The following is a 22661-nucleotide window of genomic DNA, read 5'->3' on the forward strand; positions in this document are numbered from 1 at the left end:
CCAACGATTTATCAAATATAATAAAGACCTATGAATGATTGTTGAACTTACCAGCACGGTTCTGTCCATGTTGTCAGTGCGCACGGTCTCTTCGTAGGTATAATCGTGCGCGTCGGTGGATGGAAGGTTCCAGGGCTCCGAGCCCTCGGGGCTCGAGCTGCGCTCCGGCTTCACCTCGTCCCGATCAGTCCAGGGTGAGCTGGTGGCGCGCGTATCGACGAGCTCAGGAGGCGTTGGACCCGGTGTCGGCGACGCTGTGCTGTCTGGAGGCTGAACCGTTGTCGCTGTTGCCAAGTTAAACGCTTGAAGGTTATGTAAGGCAGCCGTAGGTAGCCTCACGTGTCGAACCCCCGGACGGGCTAACACAGGCTTTAAACCCGCCGGCCCTATCAACCGCTGAAGCAGCAGCGCGTTGGTCGCGCCGCCTTCGCCTCCAACAGTCAATAATTTCGGGCCTCGATTGGTTACAATAGCGATCTGCTGACCGCCTTTCACCATAGACACTGGTAAGATGTAGTTAGCTGGCATCAGAACTGCAGTGGCTGGTTTTCCAGTGGTCCCGCGAGCGACGGTGATCGTCTGCCCGTCAGCTACTATAACATTTCTCTGAGGTTGCGGCCGAGGTTGAGTGACCGTCAGATCTTGATCAAAGGTTATCTTTCGGGCCACTTTACGCGGACTGTCTTGTGGAGAGTGACTGTCTAGGCAGCTTTCTGTACAGTCCCCTTGAGAAGTACCACAGCTACTGTCTTCCGAGCCCATCGTGCGGCAGGTGTCTTCACCGTGAACGGGACTCATATCCCTCGTACCCGATCGACGTGAGCTGGAACTCTTCTTGCGTTTCGATGATCCTGGGTTCGAAGGCGGATTGGACCTCCTACGTGGTGCAGGTTTATCTTTATCTGGTGAGTTTTCAACTTGCTCTTTATATTCAGCCAGTATGTACAGTATCCTTTGGGTAGTTTGCTCGTCTTCTAAAGGTTTCTGCGATGAAGGCTTCGGCGGAACAGAGGAACTCAATTTAAGAGTGTTCGGTGGATTTGAGGTCGATTTCGGTCTCGATTTTGATTTAGAGCCCACTTTCGATTTTGATTGGGAAGACATTTCCGTGGGGGATGAGTCAGTGGTCACAGTGTGAGTTATTGCGTGCGTCGAAGATGTCGGTGAATCTGCGATACCCGAGGAGTCCGGCGAACGCACGTAGGTTGACGTAGTCGGAGTAGTCACAGTAGTTTTTCTGTTAACATAAGCCACATTTAGTGACTGATTGTTTCCGATAGAGTATAGCACTTGTGAGGTTGATTCTGTAGAACAGTTGCTAGAAGCGTTACCATCGGTAGTGTCTGAAGAATGTATTTTAAAAGAGCTATTGTTTGAGTTTGCACTTGGCGTCGATGTGCTTCTCTCTTTCACTTGTTCTAAAACCATGTCGAATTCTCGCAGCTGTTCTAATGTGGACGAGCTCATCTGAGATTCAGAAGAGGACGATTGATTTTCAGAAGGCACTTTAACGGGGCGGCTTGCTTGAGATGGCAATCTAATCGTTTGTTGGCCCAACGGCGGGGCGGCCGTTAACACAAGTTGTTGGTATACCGGTTGGTTAGCACCGCCAATAACGTTTCTTTGGATTTGGAAAAACGATGGCCTGACGACTCTAGCACCAGGCACCATTTGCGGGGCTTTACTCAACATGGGTAGTTTTATTCTCATTTGCGTTAAAACTGGCTGTGGCTGAGGAGTTTGAGCATTTTCGTTCGAGCCACTTGCATGACTATTACTTTCTTCTTGCGAACTGTCATTATTTGTTGAAGTCTGGCTTTGAGGGACAATCTTAATAATAGAAGGCTCGATTTCTCCCTGGTTATTTTGCGATTGTGTTTTAGATGAGTCATCATTTATTAACTCTGTGCTAGGGACTGTTATTAAATTTATAGTTTGTCCTCCACCAATATTGACAGGTATTTGACGCGTGTAAATGACGCCACCGTGCATAGTTTGAATGTTCATGGGCGCGATTGTTTGCTTGATTTGTTGCACGATATTGGATTGCGATTGTGTAGTCACTACTGGTTTCCTAATGAGCAGTGGCGGACTTGAAATATTCCCCATGTGCTCCAAGTTAATTGCATTATCGTTCGCCGGACATTCAGCATTATCAGAGTTGTTGTTCACGGGTGTTAAATGAGAATTGTTAGTTGCAGTTTCACCTTGTTTTTGACTGCCTTCTTGATATACTTGTTTGCCAAAAGCTTGGTTAAATTTTGGCAAGCTAGTAGACTTTTCTAAGCCAGGCGTTTTGCTGGATGAGTTCTGTATGAATTTGGCGTAATTTTCTTCGTAGATGGAACGAGACTTAATTTCTTGTTGGCTAGCGCTTTCTTTATTGGTAGTGGATCTAGTTGGTGATGTGTTCAGTTCTTGAGACTCCGCCGGTTTCGTAGCCGGGGCCTGAACATTGGGAGTCTCAATAGGCTGTAGCCTTAAGACCATACTTCGCTGATGTGGTGCGTTCAGTTGAATAGCTTTGCCGTCCGCAGACTTGCACACGAATTGTACCATTTTTTGCTCATTTGAGCCTTGTACATTAGTAAGATTCGTTAGAAGATTGACACGCTTTAGTAACTGACCAGGGTTACCAGTCTTCTGGTTTCCTGTGTTGACAATATGGAGTAGTTGGTTCCCGCCCTGTTGGAGGCCGGCATCGACCAATGAGAGGCCGCTAAATGAATTAGCTTGTGGTGTTAGAGTTCCATTTGAAGCTTGGCCCGATGTCGCGTTTTTGTTTTGCACGATATGCAGGACCTGGGTGGCGTTAGGCGTGCTTATAACAGACTGTTGAGAGTTATCTACAAGTGTAATCTGATTGCCAGAAGAATTCTTTCCTTGCACAATATGCAAAACTTGAGGCCCAACTGGCGTCGACTGTGACTGGCTGTTTTCACTAGACCCCGTCTGATTCAACGGTGGGGGCAAAATTTGGGCTAAGGCTTGCTGTAGAGCCATTGCGTTAATTGATGTCTTCGAGTACGTATTTGTGGTAGTTTGCGTGGTATTTACGGTGCCTTGTCGTATCTTCTGAGAAAGGATATTTACTAAAGCGTGAGCTCTAGTGTTAGTTACAGCCTCTGCTGTTGTAGTGATGCCAGCAGCGCTCATCGCATGTGCGATTTGATCCGTCTTCTCCGAGGTTCCATTTTGTTGACGTTGCTGGGAGAACGTTTCAGAACTGTTTTGCTCAGAAGAGTTATAATTTACACTGTTGGCATCAGACTTGGCTGTATTATTTTCGAATGAGTAATCCATATTTTCGGGCGTTGCGTTGTTTAGAGTATGCAACTCTGTATCAGAAGAATTACTTTTCTCCTCTTTGATGTCTGGCAGCTCTTGTTTTATAACAGGGCTTTCTTCTGCTTTTATTTCCATTTCAAGTGAAATCGTTTGTTCAATAAGCTCAACATTACTGTCTTGAGATGCGAGACTAACTTGATTTTGCTGTGCATATTCTTGGAGAGGTAAGGACAAATCGGCAGTTGTTAATTCTGTATATTCGGTTTTTATTTCAGATTGAGAGTCATCGTTGGGACTATTGTCCACTGAACACTGGGAAGGACTGGCGTCCGAAACCTGTGTCACTCGCGGGTCACAAGTTACTGGATTTTGAGCAGCTGCACTTACGGGAAGCTGGCCTACTTGAACCACTTGGACTATGACGTTTGTTGGGACTGGTTTTACATAATCAAAACTACAAAGACCAAAAGGAAAATCTTCCGGTATAAGTTCATCTTTTGTGTTTTGCTTTACCCAGTCTGATTTTAATTCAACTGTTGATTTCTTGAAAAATTGCCGAACCTTATCCCGTAGTTCGATGAAATTTACATGTTGCCTTATTTTCTTTATTTCATCGTCGTTGTTCGTTGTTATATGGTTGCAGTCGTCGGGGTCTACGGACTTAGAAACCGGCTGAGATTGCTTTACGTCCGACAGAGTCGCAGCCGAAATATTTGATTCGTTTTGTTTTTTCAAAATTTGGATGACTCTGCCGGACCCCTCACCAAAACCCATATTGAAATTTGTTTCACTAATCTCAATATTTGGGTCTTCTTGGGCGGCATCAGTTTTATTATATTCGTAACTAATTTCTTCAACAAATGTTTGTGTTGCGGGATCCGGTTGATAAGAATCATAATCTTCTAAATCAACAAATAACCGTTCATCAGTTACGTCGTCTAGAGCGACATCATAACAAACGCTATTTATGGGCCAGTTGTCCATTAGATCTTCGATTTCAATACATTCTTTATGAAAAGGGCGTGAATATGAAAACTTAACTGACGAACAATATTCTAGTAGTCGCTTATATTCTTTGCTGTAGGCTAATTCGATCATGCTGAATTGCGTTTGTTTTGAACAGTCAATATTTTTACCTTTCCTATATTTCTTTTCTGAAACTTTTACGTCTCTCATGCTCATTTTACGTTTTCGGGAATATGTCAGTTCAGGTTCTTTTACGTGAAAATCGATATCATGTAGATCATTCGGTACATCGTAAGTCGCGTTTTCACTATTTAATTCTTGAACAAGGCTGTCGTTAGATAGGTTGCTGTTATTGCTGCCTGCTTGGCTTAGTGGAAATATGTATACGTCTTCAAACTCAAAACCTTTGAGATTGATATCATCAGCATTATTAGAGCAAGGCGACGCAACGACAACTGTGTCTTCCTCAACAACGCTGGGACTTAAAAATACAGCTTTTGTTTTGTTATTGTCTTCATCATTTTCAGTTGTGATGTTTACAGTTAAGAAATCATCTTCTTGAATTAACTCGTACTTGCATTCCGGCTTTGATTTTAGAGGACAATTTTTGTTAGTTATTATTTCACAAGATGGTGTGTCCTTTGTAGACTGCTCCCTTAAACTTAAACTTTCGATATTAAAATCAGTTACATTCTCTTTTGTGCAGTCAGTAATATTGCTACTTATTGAATTTGTTGTAGTAACGTCTTGTTTCTTTGTAGTCTGTTTAGTATAATCGTGATAGTTAAAAGTGATTTTTTTACTATCTATAAAATCTGGTGATTTATTCTCCGAATCGTGATTTATTCCCGAAGCATTCTCTTTAGCCATTTGGGTTATTTCTTTACTGGTGTTCATCAATGTTTCAACAATATCTATATCGGGAACGTCTGTAGCAATAACCACAACTTCACAAACTTCAGGTAGCTCGTCTACAGAGATTTCAGCCAATCCATCACTGATATCCATTTCTTCTATATGCAAAGTGTCGGTAGTTGGATCTTGGTTACTGGCATTTTTACTCATCTGTTTTTCTTTAGTTTCAGTATGTTCGGTGAGCGGTATGGGAGAGTTTACTGTTTGTGTATCCTCTGTAGCATCTTTGTCGGTAGCGACAGTTTCACTGAGGTCTATACTTATTTGATCGTCACTATGAACAGTTTCACTATTATCGCTAACATGGATGTCCTCCGTCTTGTCTTTGTTGGAGTAGTCAGTTTCGCTTAGTGAGCCAACCAAGTGATTTTCTACCTCCTTTGACTGTCTGTTGTGGATGTTGATTATGCTCATTTGATTCTCTTCATCGTCAGTTTCAGTATTATCGCTAAGCGGTGGAGGAAACATATCTTCTTGATTGTCATCGGAGAAATCTTTTCCGAAATCAGCTTTGCTAGGTGATGAAGCAGAACTTGCTACCTCCTTCGATTGTAATAGATCGTTTGCTTCATCTTCATCGCTAGTTTGAGTATTATCGCTAAGCGGCGGTGGAGACAAGTCTTCTTGATGGTCATCAGTAATGTCTTTGTCGAAAGAGTCGAAACTTTCTACGTCCATCAATTGTAACATATTGTTTACTGCCTCTTCATTGCTCAAGTTAATATCCATTTGTTTCTCTTTGTCAGTTTCAGCATTATCGTTACGTGGCAGCGGGGAGGTTGTTTGTTGATTATCCTCTGTAATGTCTCTGTCTAAACCTTCAGTTTCGTTAGATGATGCGGCGGAATATTCTACCCCCTTCGATTGTGATAGATCTTTGACTGCCTCCTCGTTATTGATATTAATATTGATATCATTTTCGCAGTCGAATTCATTATTATTGGTGAGCGATGGCGATGTTACTTCTTGGCTGTCCTCTATGACATCCATCAAGTTAATACCCATATGTTTCTCTCTGTCAGCTTCAGCATTATCGTTACGTGGCAGCGGGGATGTTGTTTGTTGGTTATCCTCTGTAATGTCTCTGTCTAAACCTTCAGTTTCGTTAGATGATGCGGCGGAATATTCTACCCCCTTCGATTGTGATACATCTTTGACTGCCTCCTCGTTATTGATATCATTTTCGCTGTCGAATTCATTATTATTGGTGAGCGATGGCGATGTTACTTCTTGGCTGTCCTCTATGACATCCATCAAGTTAATACCCATATGTTTATCTCTGTCAGCTTCAGCATTATCGTTACGTGGCAGCGGGGATGTTGTTTGTTGGTTATCCTCTATAATGTCTCTGTCTAAACCATCAGTTTCGCTAGATGATGCGGCGAAATATTCTACGTTGTTAGATTGTGAAACATTATTTACTGCCTCCTCGTTATTGATATTAATACTTATGTCCATTTCTTTATCAAATTTATTGTTATTGGTGAGCGATGGTGATGTTACTTCTTGAATGTCCTCTATAATACCTTTGGCTTCTGACGAGTTAATTTCTTTAGTTGAGCATGCGACTAAATTATCTACATCCTTTAAAGGTGAAAGGTCATTCAGCTCTGTCTCTTCATTGCTAACGCTTATACTTGTTCGTTTATTTTCATAACCATTTTCATTGTTATTACTACTAAACGGTGGTGGAGAGGTTAGTTTGTCGTTGTCATCTCCAACTTTTGCCAGACATATGACATAATTGCTATCCCTCGAATGTGTAGGTGTATCGTTTGCCGACTGATCGTTAACATCGGCTGTATTTGTTTGTTTTTCTCCATCATCACCTCCGGTACCATCGCTAAGAGGTGGCGGGGACATTAGTTCTAGATTTTGCGTTGTAATCACCTTCGAATAGAGCGTATTATCGTTAACTACCTCTTCATTGAAGACATTTGTGTTTATTTTATTTTCTTCATCAAAAGTTTCAACATAATCACTGAGCAATGAAGGGGAAGATACTTCTCGATAGTCTAGTACAAAATCTTTGTCGAAAGTGTCAATATCGCTAGGTAAGCATGTAACACTATTTTGAACCTCTTTCAATTGCAATACATTGTCGTCACCCATGATTGTATCAGATTGAGCTGGTTCCAACTCTTCCGTTTCTGTAGTTACTTGCGTTTCTTTCCCAAGTGTTTCAATATCAGTTGGACTCATTATGGAATCGACAACCATCTTTGTATCTTGTAGATTGGTCTCTTCGTTCCTGTCCTCACTTTGCGAATCCATATCAGTGTTACTTGTCTTGTCAGTTTGCACAATCAGACAAACATCTTCAATGTTTTCGACAGTCGTAGTTTTATATTTGGGGTAAGCTTCAAAAGTGTCTGACTGGACCTCCATATTTTCTTTCTTGATGGGCATACTAGGAGTTTTAAGGCTGGAATTGAAACTTTTCAACGCTAATGTCCTTAATTTCAATACTTTACTCGAAACAATATCACCTACGACTTCTTCAGCTTTTCTTTTCAATTTATTTGGCGAAGATTTGGTTATTAAAATTAATTCTCTTCTACGCGCAAATTCCCAACGGCATAGTAAATTGGGATTATCTTCTAGGAACTTTAGTGTTATCGTTAGAAGTTTGGGTGTTTCGAATGCCATTATAAGTTTTTCTGCACTCTCAGTTTTATCGTTATCACAAACGGGCAATAGGTTTCGGAGTTCTGTTACTGGTACGTTAGATGACGCTGATAGAATTTCTTGAGTACTGTATCCAAATTTTGTCATGGTCCATTCAGAATCACAAGTCGATGGAAGCAGTACTTTAGATTCTCTGACCAATTCAGTTTTTAGCTTATTGCGCAACTGTACTAACGTATCGTAAATCTCCATGACCGGTGAAGTACAGTATGGGTTTTCCAGAGAAGGTTGACTGTCATCATCCCAACTATTTAAGATTGATAATGAAGGACAACGTGATAACTGTGGTGAACTACATGGTTCATCAACATCAAATTCAATGAAATCGTCAGCATGGTCTTGGTTAATATCGCCTGTTTCTCTATCACTTGTTTTTTCACTCCTTCTACAAACGCGTTCAGTTTGAAGAATTGAGTTATTAAGCCGCTCCATTTTAACATAGCAATGCTTCATTTTTTTCATAAGTTCATATTTCTTAATAAGCGTTTCGCATTTAACAAGTTTCACAACACATTTTTTAAGATTATATTGTTCCTCATTCTTGATTACCTTATTTTCTTCGGTCGCAACATTAGTTACCGTTTTGGTTTCTTCACAACTTTTATTTTGTTCCTGAACGTCTGTTGAAAAGACAACTTCCTCGTCGTCATTTTCAGTTATGTCAATTACTGGAGTTTCCGCAGGAACTATGCCTAGGTCTTGTAGTAGTGCGCTCTTCAAATTAACAACAGCGGCTCCACTCTTGACAGGAGAAGGGAGGTTATTAACTTTGCCTGTTTCTACACCACGATCTTGTAACAATAAATTCGCCAGCGCGGCCTTTACAGGCTCTATGTTTTTATTATCGTCAGATTCTAGTGTTTGGCTTTCTGCGCCGTCATTAGAATAATCGTCAATTTCGATGACATCAGTCGTATCTGAAACTATAGGAGTAGCTTGTGCCAATAAAGGAGTAGGTGCCGTTTGTGCTTGGGTTAAGTTATCAGCATTAGCATCAATTTCTTCTTTAGTAATTATACTTGTCATAGATGATGCATAAGATAACAGTTTACTCTGATGTCTGGTCAGTAACGAGTTCAATGATTTTGATTTAGGCTTCGTTCTATTGCTTTTAAATAAGTCACCTTTAAGCATTTTGACTTCGCATCTTTGGTCAAACTTTTTCTGATGTATGGCAATTGTTTCTTGATCATGATTTGTGCAATATTTGCCATATTCAGTGTTAAAACTACGAGTCTGTAGCTCGTCTTCGTCGTCGCTGATTAAATTTATAGTGTCAATAGGTTTAGACGCAGCGTCTGTCTCTTTAATACGTAAATCCTGAATTTGATAAAATATTTTAGTGGTATCATTATTCATCTGGACTTGTTTATAATTCACATTGTATTTGCCGGCGTGTCCCTCTAGCATAGCTCGCATGGTAGGGTGCTCGAACAAAGATTCGAAATCAGCATGTACTTTACCTGTAAACGTAGCTTTGATTACTTTGCCATTCGGAAGAGAAATACGAACTATTTTTTTATTTGGGTCGCCTAAAGATTCTTCTTCAATTTTTATATCTCCTTTCATGTATGGTCCTGTCTTTTCACTATTTTTAGTACCAATGACATTTTTACGACTAGCGTTTATCAATGCATTAGGCGTTGCTTGTAGTTCAGGCCTTTCGATGTCTTTAAGATTGTTATGTTGTGTTTCTGGCTTGGAATTTATATTAGACTGTTTCTGGTTTGATAACTGTCGATCGACAAATTTGCGCTCGTCCACCTTTTCAGTGACAAAGTTCTGATTTGCACTTTTATCATTGAGAACTTCATTGATATTTTCCTTACACAAAAGTGACTTACTTGTATCTATCGTTTCGTGTTGCCCTTTACTCAAAGTTTCATCAAGCGGGTTACATTTTAGTATTGCAGTATTTGAATGTACATCCGTCGTTTTCTTTTGTTGAGTTTCTGCTGTTGAAGTTTCGATGATTTCCACAATATCGTCTTCCACCGCCAACACGGGATTATTATTTACGTTAGGGCACTCTAGGGGTGGTTGTTGCACTGGTTTTTGCGGATCGGTTTCAATATTTATTTTACTTCCGGCATTTGATGGCATCGTAGCGATTTCCACAATATCGTCTTCCACCGCCAACACGGGATTATTATTTACGTTATGGCACTCTAGGGGTGGTTGTTGCACTGGTTTTTGCGGATCGGTTTCAATATTTATTTTACTTTCGGCATTTGTTGGCATCGTAGTGCTTGGTGTATTTGGTGAAATAATACTACTGTTGGATTTGATGACCGTCGTTGTATCTGTTGGCATCTCTGTGTTCGATACAATCTTCAATATTTTTGACTTATCATTTTTAAATTCATCTCTTCGGACATCTATAGAACTACGTCCCTGAACTGAAGTAGGTACATTTTCTGTTGTATCAGAATGTTTAACCACGTTTTGATCATTAAGCGGTAAATTGACAGCCAGGTCTTGTTTGACACAGTTTTGGTCATCAACTACCACCGAATTCAATTTATTAGTTTCATCAAGCAGAATCGTTGAACCAACTGCAGTATTTTGTTTAATGACTTTCATGTCTTCGATTACAGTTGGCTTTAACTTATTTGCTTCATCAACAAAAAGCGGAAGTCCGGTAGCTTCAGAAACAGAAGTTTTGGGTATTGCTTTTACATCAATTTTATTCGAAGTACACTTTTTGGCGATAACACAGTCTTTAGTGTCGTTAGTTATATCTTTATTTGCTAATACTGTCAAATTCTGATTTTTAGCGATAACGATTGCTTCCTTCACAGTTGTTTTGGCGGGCGTACTTTTAATAACAAGCTGATCGCCTAGTTGATCTTTTAGTTTTTCTATCACCACTGTTGGTTCCAATTTCTTATTAAATTGAGATGTGACTTCAGTATTTTTGATAACTTCTAATTGTTTATCTTCTTCTGTTACTGAATCATTTGATTCCAGTTCTTGCATCGATGTATCTTCAAGCTTGTGAGCCGGCGTACTTTTAATAACAAGTTGATTGCCTAATTGATCTTTTAGTTTTTCTATCACCACTGTTGGTTCCAATTTCTTATTAAATTGAGATGAGACTTCAGTATTTTTGATAACTTCTAATTGTTTATCTTGTTCTGTTACTGAATCATTTGATTCCAGTTCTTTCATCGATGTATCTTCAAGCTTGTGAGCCTCAAGCATTGCAACTGAGGACTTTAATACTATAGAGCTGTTTAGCTCTTCTTCAAAATCAATTAGTTCGTTAGTATCAGCAACATTTTGTTGCATTTCTAATGGACTTGAGGGTTCATTTTTATCTTTTTTATTTTTGTTGAGTATTCTATTTGAAGCACGCGTTGTCTTTTTTATGCTGTCTTTATTTTCATTTTTTACATGAGTAACAGTCGTATTCTCATGCGTAATAGCATTATCTTTTACTTTTAGTTTGATTGTATTTCTATTAAGTGGCTTTCGAGGACTTTTAATAGGTGCCACTTTTTTATTTGTTATCTTATTAGATGATCTTAGCCAAATACGACGGCAAGATTGTTTGTTCTCTTTTGCACTTGACACTTGAACTGTAGAAACTATATTTTCATTATTCGCTTCAGTTGCTGGAGTCTTTACACTTGCGGTTGCCACTACAATGCCATTTTTAGTGCTTGGCACTAATCTGGGATTAGGTTTAACAGTGCCGTTTTTCGGCGATTCCTGTTGTAAAAGCTTTCCTAGAGTTACTTTTTTACTTAACGGCGTGTACGTGAGAGCTATAGGTGGAAGCCCGCCCAAGTGACTTATATTTCTATTTATAAGGGACTGGCGCTTTAGTTCTATTCTCTGCTTGTCTTGTTCCGTTTTTAAAGGGACATCGTCATTCGACAACCTGCGTATATGAGATTCCTTTTCGACATCATCCGTATGATTTTCATGCACTTGAGATAGCACCTTTCTTTCACTATTCCTGTTCATATTAAAATCTAGATTTGGAGGTTCGGGAGTCTCACTTACGGCATCTGAAAGTCTGAGTGCAGTTTCCAAGCTTATGCTATCTTCAACTGGCATGTCCAAATCTTCTTTTTCGAAGTCTTCAGTGACGTGTTCATTTCCCATTGCGGTTGGATTTGATACATTAGTAGTAGTCGTAGCGTTGCCGATAATAAATGGATTTATGACCGGCGCGGCAAACTGCGTAGTTTGGTATAATGCTAAATTAGGGGCTGCGTTTACAGCAAATACATTTTGGTTTATCGCGCAAAGTTCAGCATTCACTTGACTCTCATGGATACGTATCGTTGGGTATGGATCGTAAACAAGATCTTGGCGTATAACAACAACAGGCGCAGACTGTGGCACCGATGCAAGTATTACATTCGTCGGTAAAATATTGTTTACATATTGGTGCGCTTCTATATGCGTCAATATATTGTTAGCCGTATTCTGAGCTACTTGATCAGTTATGATTGTGGTAGTTGGTGCATATTGCTGCACCGTCTCAGATTTACTTTCTGTTGGACTGTTTTCTATATGTGTTGCAGCTGGATGACTAGAATTATTTACTATCACAGTCGTATAGTCAGTTGTGGAGAAGGTATTCACGCCAGAACCGACGAGACTATCTGCTGCAGTTGAATTGGTTTGATTTTTACGTATGTTTGTCTTAGGGTTAACAATGTGTGTTTTATCCTTAGACGTACTAGCTGCCTTGGAAACAATAGAGTTTGATTTTGGAATGTTTCTATGACTTTTCCCTTTAGCCACAGGTGCAGTTTGAACGGTATAAGCGTCCTCATCAGAAGATATTTCTCCTAATTCTCGACGTAAATCGTCGTCTATTAGATCGTCTAGCATATCGAAATCTGAATTTGGAATCGCGGAAGTATGAGGAACTTCCCTAGTCATATTTGGACTAGATTGTTTATTGTGGACATCAAGTTTCTTAAGCATTTCTGGAGATGTCTTTTTGATAACTTCAGCATTTCTAGGCTTTTTAGGTACTTCGGAATGTTTATCAGTGCTTGGGTTACGAGTAGTTGAGCTAGCTTTTGAGCTATAGTGTTCGCGTTTCTTAGTGTCAGAAGATTTATTCTGTAATAAACTTTGTCTAAGCTCGCTCACACGCTTGCCACTTGTCCTTGAACAGCCATGAGAATATTTTCCTGGGTCTTTCTTTAGCGCTAGCTCTAAGGCATTAGGACCAAGCGGCTCTGTTTTTCGGGCTCTTATAGCATCCATAACCCGTTTCCACTCATCATCTGAAGACGATTCTTTCTTCGTCGAGCATGTGTCTAGGATATTGATGTTTTTTACTTTGGTGCCCACTAATGTTTGTTGTTTCGAAACTTGAGTTTCTACTTTGGTTTGAGGATTTAGAGTCTGGTGCGATCCGTCGCTCGTTAAAGACCCTATTGAGGCATTATCTATGTATATATTGACACTTGGTTTCATAAGAGTTGGATTGCGCAGTAGGAGTAGTAAATCCGCGTCTTCTCTATTCGGCAGATTGTCAGCAGCATTGTGAATGGTGGTAGGCGTATTGCTATGAGGCTGAATGGTAGGAGACCCTGTAGACTCTAACATACTAGACAGTAGGGGACAACCTCTCTTTAAGGCCGAGCCAGATTGGTCGATTCTCCTAATCACTTTCTGTGGGTCTCGTGCATCCGGGTTCGTTATACCGACCCTAGATATTGTTATTTCATTTTTCAGGCATTTGGCCTTACTTAATTTGTGTTCAATTATCTTTTTGTTTAGTTCTACACTAATAGAGTCTGTTAGCGGTACTTTGATTTCGTTTTGCTTATTCTTATGCATGTAACTGAGTCGAGAGAAAGTGGTAGGAACATTCTCAGTTTTCTTTTGTTGTAACTGTTGTTTGGCACATTGAGGAGTTACTAAATCTGTCCTTTTTACTGTTGTGGAAGGTGTTTGAATAGTCAATTTAACATCTTTATTTAAAGCTACGGAGACATTTTTGTCAGCGCCTGCATGTATAGATTTGTAAATTTCCTTCAAAAACTCGTCAATATCACTCGTTTCTGATATAAGTGGAGTCTTAGTATCAACTCTCTCTCGGTTTTGAATTGAACCACTTCGACAAGTTTGTGCGCTATTATTAGAATGCAAGGGTTGGGCCGAATTTAATGCATCACTGTGCGATGTAATATTATACGGTTTCGCATTACTTGCTCGACCATGTAGCATATCTTGAGGTGTAGGGATGTGTCTTTTTGTAGCATTGTAACTCGATCCTGGTACCTCTGTAATATTTTGCATAGAATTACTCAGCTTTTGCCTCTCATACAGCGTTTGTGATCGCATAAGCTCGCTATTCAAATTCGTCATTTGACTATTTACATTTTGCGCGGGTTTAGACATATAAGTTCGATGTATATTGCTGTTCGCTGGCGATTTAGTGAAATCATCTTTAGCCGTCGTGATTTGACTTGGTGGTTTTATGACAGTATTGCTAATAATTTTTGGCGAGAGCTGTGAAACATTAGCTTTTACATGCTGCTGACTGAAGTAATTAGGGTCATTTATTAGAAGCGGTTTCTTCGGAAGTTCTTGTTTATCCGAAGATAAGTTTTGCATGGATTTGTGTAATGGATGATACACTATTGTTGGCTTCGGTGGCGTAACATTTAGATCGTGCGGCCTCACATGTTCTGCTGTTTTCGCTGGGGAAGCGTAGTTCATTTGAGTACTATTTAGTGACTGGTTAAGTATCACATTCTGTACAGCTTTTACGGGACTATGTGTTGTGTATTCACTAAGTTTTTGGCTTTCAGTCAGCACGTTTTGTGATATGTGCACCGGATTATTGTATTGCTGCGGATACTTCTGTGAGTTATATAAAATCTGTTGACTCTGTAGTTTATCTTTAGACTCTTTACAAGGTGTTCTAGGCATGTAATCAGCAGTGCCTTTTAATATATTATTCATGTCATTTGACATAGTTTCCAACTGTTTACATTGTTTTTTATTCAAGTAGACCTTAGGTACATCATCTGGATTGTATATTTTCATGCCAACAAGTGAACTGCCTTGCGTTTGAGTATGTGCCGGGGGTGGTCTAGCCAGGTTGGTATGTGTCGGAGTATGGGCTGGATCCGGTCTAGCCATGTTGGTATGTGTCGGAGTATGGGCTGGAGCTGGTCTAGCCAAGTTGGTCTGTATTGGAGTATGGACTGAGGGTGGCCTAGCCAAGTTGGTATGTGTCTGAGTAAAGGCTGAGGGTGGTCTAGCCAAGTTGGTCTGTGTTTGAGTATGGGCTGGAGCTGGTCTAGCCACGGCTCTTAGTTTATTTTGGTTCCTTCTAAACTGTAGGAGTTTGTGTAGACTGGATTTCACTTGTGGGTTGACTACGTGTCTGTGAGCTAGTTGGTTAGGTGTCAAGTAAGGCGATTTCGCTCTCGTCACATCAGAGTCACTACTTGTCGTCGTGACTGTTGGTGAACTCATGGGTCGTGTTTTAATGTCATTTATCACAGGGCTTTGCATCTCACTTTTAATTGTAGTTTTAGTATTGTCTAGTTTTTGACGATCTGCACTAAGTCTTTCTGGCGATTTGAGTTCGTCCATAGAGAACACTCCATCGACCAGAACGCTATGATCGTCTGAGATTTGATCACTGTTAGTGACACTAACGTAGCTAAACGTGGACTCTCTTCGACGTTCCTTTTTCTTTCTTACTCTCTTTTCTCCATCCTGCACTGGTGAGGACACTTTAGCGACTTTCATTCCCAGTAAACTGTTCAATGACCCTGCCGCTGATTGTTCAGACTTGTCTTTCTTTCTCTCCTTTTTGGTTTTCTTATCTTTGTCTTTTCGTCGCTCCGTGCTGCCATCTTTGCTGTCATCTCGTTTGTGTGTCTTCTTCTTTCTCTGTTCCTTGTCCTTCTCTTTTGCGCGTTTTTTCTTTTCCTTCTTGGCGTCTGCTATAGTGCTGAGCGGGTCTTCGTCTTCAGAATCAACGACACTTGCCTTAGACTTTTTCTTGCCGAATCCCCGATCTATTTCGCTGTCGTCAGCACTTTCCGTCTGTTCAGGATCGAAGAATGCGTTTTGCCATATCTCTTCTGGCTCCTCGAATTGGACCTCATGTTCATACCCTGCGGACAATTATCGAGTTGGTTTAGGCATAGATAAAATATTACAGTATAAAAATAATTTCCTTAAGTAAATTAATGTGAAAAAAAAAATGTTTATTTAATGTTGACTTTAAACCGTATATTAGCTTAGACCCTACACACTAGCGTCTTAAGGGCGTGGGTACTAGACAGTGAGCGCTATGGAAAATGATGTCGCTGTCGCTGCGCAGTTGCGCCAACGTTACGTCAAGCAGCAGTCGACTAAACGACGCTCGGGAGACGCTAGTGTTGGGCCTCTCTTTTTGTTCGGGGACCACACTGACTCATTAAATATAAACCATGAAATGGGAACGAACCTTTCTCAATGCCGTAATAGACGTCATTCTCATCATCCTCCTCCTCGGGCAGATGCTGGTAGGCGTTGGGGTCCAGGTTGAGGTACTTGAGCTCCGTGGTGACGGCGCGGGTGCCTCCGCGGGTCTTCTCCATGTACGACCGGCAGTTTTCCAGGAGAACCTCCCTGGAAGAATTATGAGATAGAATGTAGAAGTAATACAGAGAATGCAGCAACTCAAGTAGAGGTAAACAACAGACAGGTGTACTCGTATGTACAGTGAAAAATAGAACAATATCCGGGAGACCGAGCTTTGCTCGGAAAACATAAAAACTCACGCGGTCAATTTATGAAAATTATACTTTACAGAAGTGTGTCTAATGCAATCTTGCAACTTTGCCAGAAGATTCAATTGCTTATTTTAATGAGACCTCTAAGTTACCGTACATTTTGTGATGAGTTGATGACCGTTTATTTATTTACTAATTTATACCCTAAAAAATTCCACTCCAAACATTGTATATTTTTCAGTTTCGCACGAAAACGTGTAGATTTAGACAATTGTGCAGGAGGCAGGCTTGGAAAACTCTGTAGACTATGTGTTTAATCAAAGAAACCCACGTAAACTATATGTTAAATTAAAGATGAATAATCAAGCTATCGAATTGTGCAAAGCTGATACATTCTTAATATTATTAGAAATAAATAGCATGTAAAAACGACACGAACAGGGAGCGTACTTTTGACGGATTTTTTTTACGCCATTTTTCCGAGTTCTATAAGGAATTCTGCAAAACCAGAACAACTGTTTATTAGGTTGTATTGTAAGCTTATCATTAATAAATAAGCTTTACAATTGTATACACGAATAATTAAAAATCGCTACCTATTTCCTTTTATTCCGTGAAAACTCTGGTAACGGAACTTAGAAACCAACTAGGTATATAAATAAATATACAAGAATTGCTCGTTTAATTTAAAGGTATAAGATTAACAATACTCGGCAATCTTCGAGTGACAAATATATTGTCGGCACGAGTGGCACGGCAATAAACGGCCGAGTACTATTAACTCTAGATTTTACTGCAATATTCGCATAAGTCAATAGATTAGGTCGTAATACTGTGTGTTCTTTCAGTTGGAGAGTCATGAGAGATTTTCACCAAGTTTCTCTGTATGCGGTATCTAAATGTCTTTACTAGTATTTTGTATTAACTAACCTGTCCATACCCCACGACAGTCTTGACCCACGGCCCGGAGAGCAGAACAGCCAGATCCTGGCACAGTTCCGGCTCCAACCCCAAAGCCTCCCCCTCAGTAAGGATAGCAGTGGACAGCACGTTAGCCCGGTGCTGCCGGGATTGCTTAAACTGGAGAGTCTTGAGAAATTTTCACCAAATTTCTCTGTATGCCATTGTGATGATGTTCATCTGTCTATCTCAGTACCCTAACTAGTATTTTCCATATCTCACCAACAGTCTTGAACCTCGGCCCAGAACAGCCAGATCCTGGCACAGTACCGGCTCCAACCCAAAAATCTCCCCTTCAGTAAAGTTGGTGCTGCTGGGATTGCTTAAACTGGAGAAACTTGAGAAACTTCCACCAAGTTTCTCTGTAAGCGGTTGTGATGATGTTCATCTGGCTCAGTACCCTAACTAGTATTTTACTAACCTGTCCATATCCCACGACAGAGTCTTGACCCTCGGCCCAGAGAGCAGAACAGCCAGATCCTGGCACAGTTCCGGCTCCAACCCCAAAGCCTCCCCCTCGGTAAGGATAGCAGTGGACAGCACGTTAGCCTGGTGCTGCTGGGACTGCTTCAGCTGAAGGGTCTCTGACGTTTTGACGAGGTTGCTCTGTGTTCGGCTGTCGTTGGCCCAGCTGCCGTACTCCGATGTGGTTTCTGGAGCGGATTCTTGGGCCTGGAAGAAGAAAGTGTATTCAGTTAGACTTGGTTTCTGTTGGATTTGGAGGGCCGAATTGAGTGATTCCGCTTACGGGTCGTAGTTTAGAGACTTTGGGAGATTTTCGCAAGAAATGAATGAAGCGCATTGCCCCGTTCAAGGGGAAAAAGCTCAGGGTTTGCTTGCTGATCCACGAGATAGGTTTTTTCTTTTCATCCCAAGGGAGTCCTATAATTGTATACTTCTGTCGACTGCTAGAATAGTAGTTTGTGTTACAAGGGATCAAAATGATATATTTCCGTCAAGGGCGTACATTGAATCCTGAATGAAGCGATGGATTCTACAATAGAATCACGAATGTAGTGAGGGATGTTGTAGGGAGGGTGTTAACGCCCAAGACGAAATAATTTTGATACCGTGTGACACATACTGCTTTTCACATCAACTATGAGGAAAATAAAAAAATCTTAGTGTTGACACAATTATTATGTTTCAAAATACTATTCAAGCTAAAAAAAGAATGCAAAAAATAACAAAAACAGTGTCCTAGAACAGAAAAGTGCCACTTTGATCCCCCCTAGCAGGGAGGAAAAGTGCCACTTTGATCCCTCCTAGCGGGGAAGAAAAAGCCCTTTTCTCAAAAATGGACGGCAAAGTCGACTTTGCCGTTTAAAAAATAGGTTGCGAAGCGCGTAGTTTATGGTCAGTCAAAAATTAAAAAGTTAAAAACATTGCAGTCTCGATTTTGGGACTGCAATGTTGCATACAAATTCCATTATTTGTCGAGTTCCAAACTTTTTAAAAGTTGAAATGGCCATATCAAATGAAGGCACAGGCCCATTAAACAGCCAAACAGATGATTAGTACCGCGACTATTTAGCTGTCTCAAATAGGTTGGCGTATTTTCGGCAGAAAAATACACTTCTATTTTTTTATTAAAAAAATAAAAAGGCGGCAAAGCTAATTTTTTCAATTGTTTCTACTTTTTTCTGTGAAAATATATACGTGAGAAAGTTGCTTTTGTAAAATAATTCTATGATATTTATATTACTTGCACCATTTTTGAGAAAAGCACTATATATGACTCGGCTGGAAGGCTACTTGCTGGCTTCGGATTCAATTAAACGGACTCCCAAGGTCGTCCGTTTAAAACGAATCCTCAGCCTGCAAGTAGCTACTTCCGAGCCTCGACAATAATGTACTATTTCCGAATAGGTTTTTCACATCGAAAATGTTTTAGAGACCTGTGGCAGGCGGACGGGCGGCGTGGTGCTGGCGACGCGCTCGTAGTGCTTGCGTGCGGGGTGCACGCTGAAGGCGGTGAGCGCGCACTCGGCGCGCAGGCGCACGCTGTCCGTGAGGCGCCCGCCCAGCTGCGTGAACCAGCCCGCCAGCGTCTGCTCGTACAGCCGCGCCTCCGATTCCTGGAAGTCGAATTCGATTCAAAAGTGAACCCGCTAGTGACGCTATTTTAATAACACTTCTGATAAAGCTAAGCAGCCGATATTTGGCACAAAAATATTTGTATATACTTTTAAATTCAATAGACGAACTTCACACGGTTTCCACGGATTGCACTTATTTTTTGTTTTACATAAAATTATAGAAAGTTATATAATTTTCAAATTACCTTTTCAGGCTTGAGTTTGAGCTGCTCTAGTTCATTCATGCCGGCGGTGATGGAGCGAACGTACAGCTCGCATATGAACGGCTTCATCAACACGTCCGTGTTTAGCTCCTTACACTGAAACAATACAATGTAGTTAAAACGACGAACCCCTGAAAACCTTGAAATCGACTGTCGTGACGATAAGTACACGGTTGCCATATTAGACAATGTTTCTGACACCTGCATTCTTGTCAACGTGAACTATTTATTACCATTAACTATAATTACAATTTTGATAAAAAAAGTACTTACATAGTTTCTGTCTACCTAAGTTAATTTTACAGCGTTAAAGCATCTTTATTCTCACAGTTATCGTAAACTCCTTTCATTGTCAGTCAGGCCTTAAGATACGAGTGTCGGGTGAGATTACGAAACGAACAAAGCGAGTTTCATAAGATCACTCGAGTGTCGTATCAGCCGCGCATATCTAAAGAGGTATCGGAATCGGGTCAGTACCTCGGCAGAGAGCGCGGCGCAGAAGGTGTGCAGATGGCGGGCGGTGGCGGCGGGCGCGGCGAGCGCGGCGGAGGCGGCGCGCAGGCGCGCGGGCGCCACGAGCCGCGCCAGCGCGCGCGCGCACCAGTACAGCGCGTCGCGCCCCGCGCCCGCGCAACTACTCAGCACCATGCAGCGCGCGATTATCACCTAGGATACGTTACAGTACAGTCGTAAACTAGGAATCCTCCGGACGGAGCTTAGAGCGATTATTTCATGAAACCGATACTGCCAAAAATACAGGGGTGCGGGGGACGAGGTGAGCGAGTCCCGTGCCGTGATTGGTCCGTTCGAAGACACTTGGGCGTCACACTTGACTCGAAAATGGAGTAAAACCACCGTATACAAATTTGTGGTAGAGGGAGTAGCGCTACTATGCTCAGTCTGGAGGATTCCTAGTCTATGAGTACAGTACAAACTTTTTAAAATGTCGATTCGACGTCTTCTTAAATTATCAATCTCTCCCTTTTTCAAGAATTCTGCAATTCCAATCATCTACACTCGGCGTCACGGAAATCGCACACCCACCGATTTTTGTTTTAAGCGAATATAGCTCTTATCATATGTATTATACCCTCACAATATATACATCATTTAAAAGCACAATTAATAAGCATTAAAACATGAGTAAAGCATTTTTGGGAAAAATAATAATAATCACGAAATTACGGCGTTCTGAAAGAACACCTACAATACGCGTTGTAAGGGTCGCTAGTTGCGTTACCTTGGATAGGTTTAAAAGGGGGGGTAAAAGTGGAATATGGGTCATTCGGTATCCAGAGTTCACAGAGGTCACACCGGAACAGCTGGAGAAAGAAAACACCCCAAGAAAATGGATACCACGGAAGCAGAAGCAGCTCAAGCAGTAGCCCTGGTGGAATCAGGAATGACGCAGTCTGCGGTTGCTCGGCAACTCAACATAAGCCGTTTCCGAGTTCTCCGAGCAGTTCATCGATTCCAGAGGACTAGAAGCTTCACCAGGAAGCCTGGATCCGGAGGACAACGCTGCACTTCCGAAAGAGACGACCGCTTTATTGTGTCGACGTCTTTGCGGAACCGTTTCTCCAACGCTGTCCAGCTGCAGCAACAGCTGCAAGCAGTTCGGAGAACGGTGGTGAGTGTCTCTACAGTAAGAAGAAGCTCCCACACAGCGTTGATTGTTCGGGACTACCTTGATCAGGTTGGGATCACCGTCATGCAGTGGCCAGCAAGGAGTCCGGACCTGAATCCCATAGAGCACCTTTGGGATCAGCTAAAACGGAAGGTGCGGTCACGTAATCCTGCACCTGCGACCCTGGAACAGCTTCGAGATGCCGTCATTGAAGAGTGGGATGCTATTCCTCAAGAATACGTCGTGTCTCTCGTGAGGTCCATGAAGGCTCGCATGGAGGCAGTCATTAAGGCCAGAGGAGGCAACACTAGGTTTTAAGTTTAGTTTTAGGCATTTGTATTCCGATATTTGTTGATTTTATTGTGTTTTAATTTGTTGATTTTTTTGCATGAATATACGATTTTTATTTCTTATTAAAAAGGTGCCTTTTTTTTACTCTTTAGTAACTATTGCACTGTTTTTAAATGAAGGGTTAAATTCTCTTTAAAATGATCCCACACACTCATACTTTACCTTCAACAACATAAGGTTTATAACGGCTTGAAACAAAAATCCGTGGGTGTGCGATTTCCGTGACGCCGAGTGTATTTAATCCGCGGATTTTTTATAAGATACCTACTTTTTACCCGACAGGCCCGACGGCGCGAGACAAAGGAGATTAATGTATTTATCAGTCTTATGTTCGTTCCTTGGTGTAAAAGACATAAGGGGCTGTCCATAAATTACGTCATAGATTTTTGACCCCCCCCCCCCCCTAAAATCATCCAAAAATCATGCTTCGAATGACCCCGTTTCCTCCTACGTCCATCCGATGTCTAGACCGGGGGGGTCCCCCTAATTTGAAATGACGTAATGTATGAATAGCCCCTAACAATGCAGTACAGTCAAAAAGGAAAAAAATCGGCGTAATAGGATCGAATGGGGTATCATTTTATAAAACTCTTAAAATCATTTTGTAGGTTCCTTAGATCGTTCACTTTAAAAAACTATTTAGGGTCAAAGTCATTCAAAATTGGTTATCGTTTCCGACTTTTATTATGCTTCTTTACTTTTTAAATATGCTCAAAGAGGATTTGAAGAAGAGAGTTACTGTCATGGTAAATTATGTAGCTACAGTTCATTTACTGCCATCTTTCGACAGAAGATTAAACCTGTTTGAACGCCATTTGATTTTGATCCTTATTCGTTAACTGATATG

At 41.1% G+C, this 22661-nt stretch overlaps 1 protein-coding gene and 1 long non-coding RNA gene across 4 annotated transcripts in view; both read right to left on the reverse strand.

Annotated features, from left to right (window-relative positions):
• The window catches only part of LOC134801529 (uncharacterized), a 254894-nt gene that overhangs the window by 68247 nt on the left and 163986 nt on the right, over positions 1-22661 (reverse strand). The gene's annotated exons all lie outside the window — the stretch shown is intronic.
• LOC134801437 (uncharacterized) overlaps positions 1-22661 on the reverse strand; it is a 35156-nt gene that overhangs the window by 9316 nt on the left and 3179 nt on the right. For all 3 annotated transcript variants that reach the window (XM_063773990.1, XM_063773989.1, XM_063773991.1), the window contains 6 exons: positions 20314-20502; positions 19819-19932; positions 19433-19612; positions 17956-18206; positions 16307-16470; positions 52-15971 (listed from right to left, as the gene is read on the reverse strand). In XM_063773990.1, the coding sequence (XP_063630060.1) occupies positions 52-15971; positions 16307-16470; positions 17956-18206; positions 19433-19612; positions 19819-19932; positions 20314-20502 (16818 nt within the window). The remainder of the gene's footprint in view (positions 1-51; positions 15972-16306; positions 16471-17955; positions 18207-19432; positions 19613-19818; positions 19933-20313; positions 20503-22661) is intronic.

The sequence above is a fragment of the Cydia splendana genome, chromosome 22, assembly GCF_910591565.1.
Source record: "Cydia splendana chromosome 22, ilCydSple1.2, whole genome shotgun sequence".
Classification (NCBI taxonomy): domain Eukaryota; kingdom Metazoa; phylum Arthropoda; class Insecta; order Lepidoptera; family Tortricidae; genus Cydia; species Cydia splendana.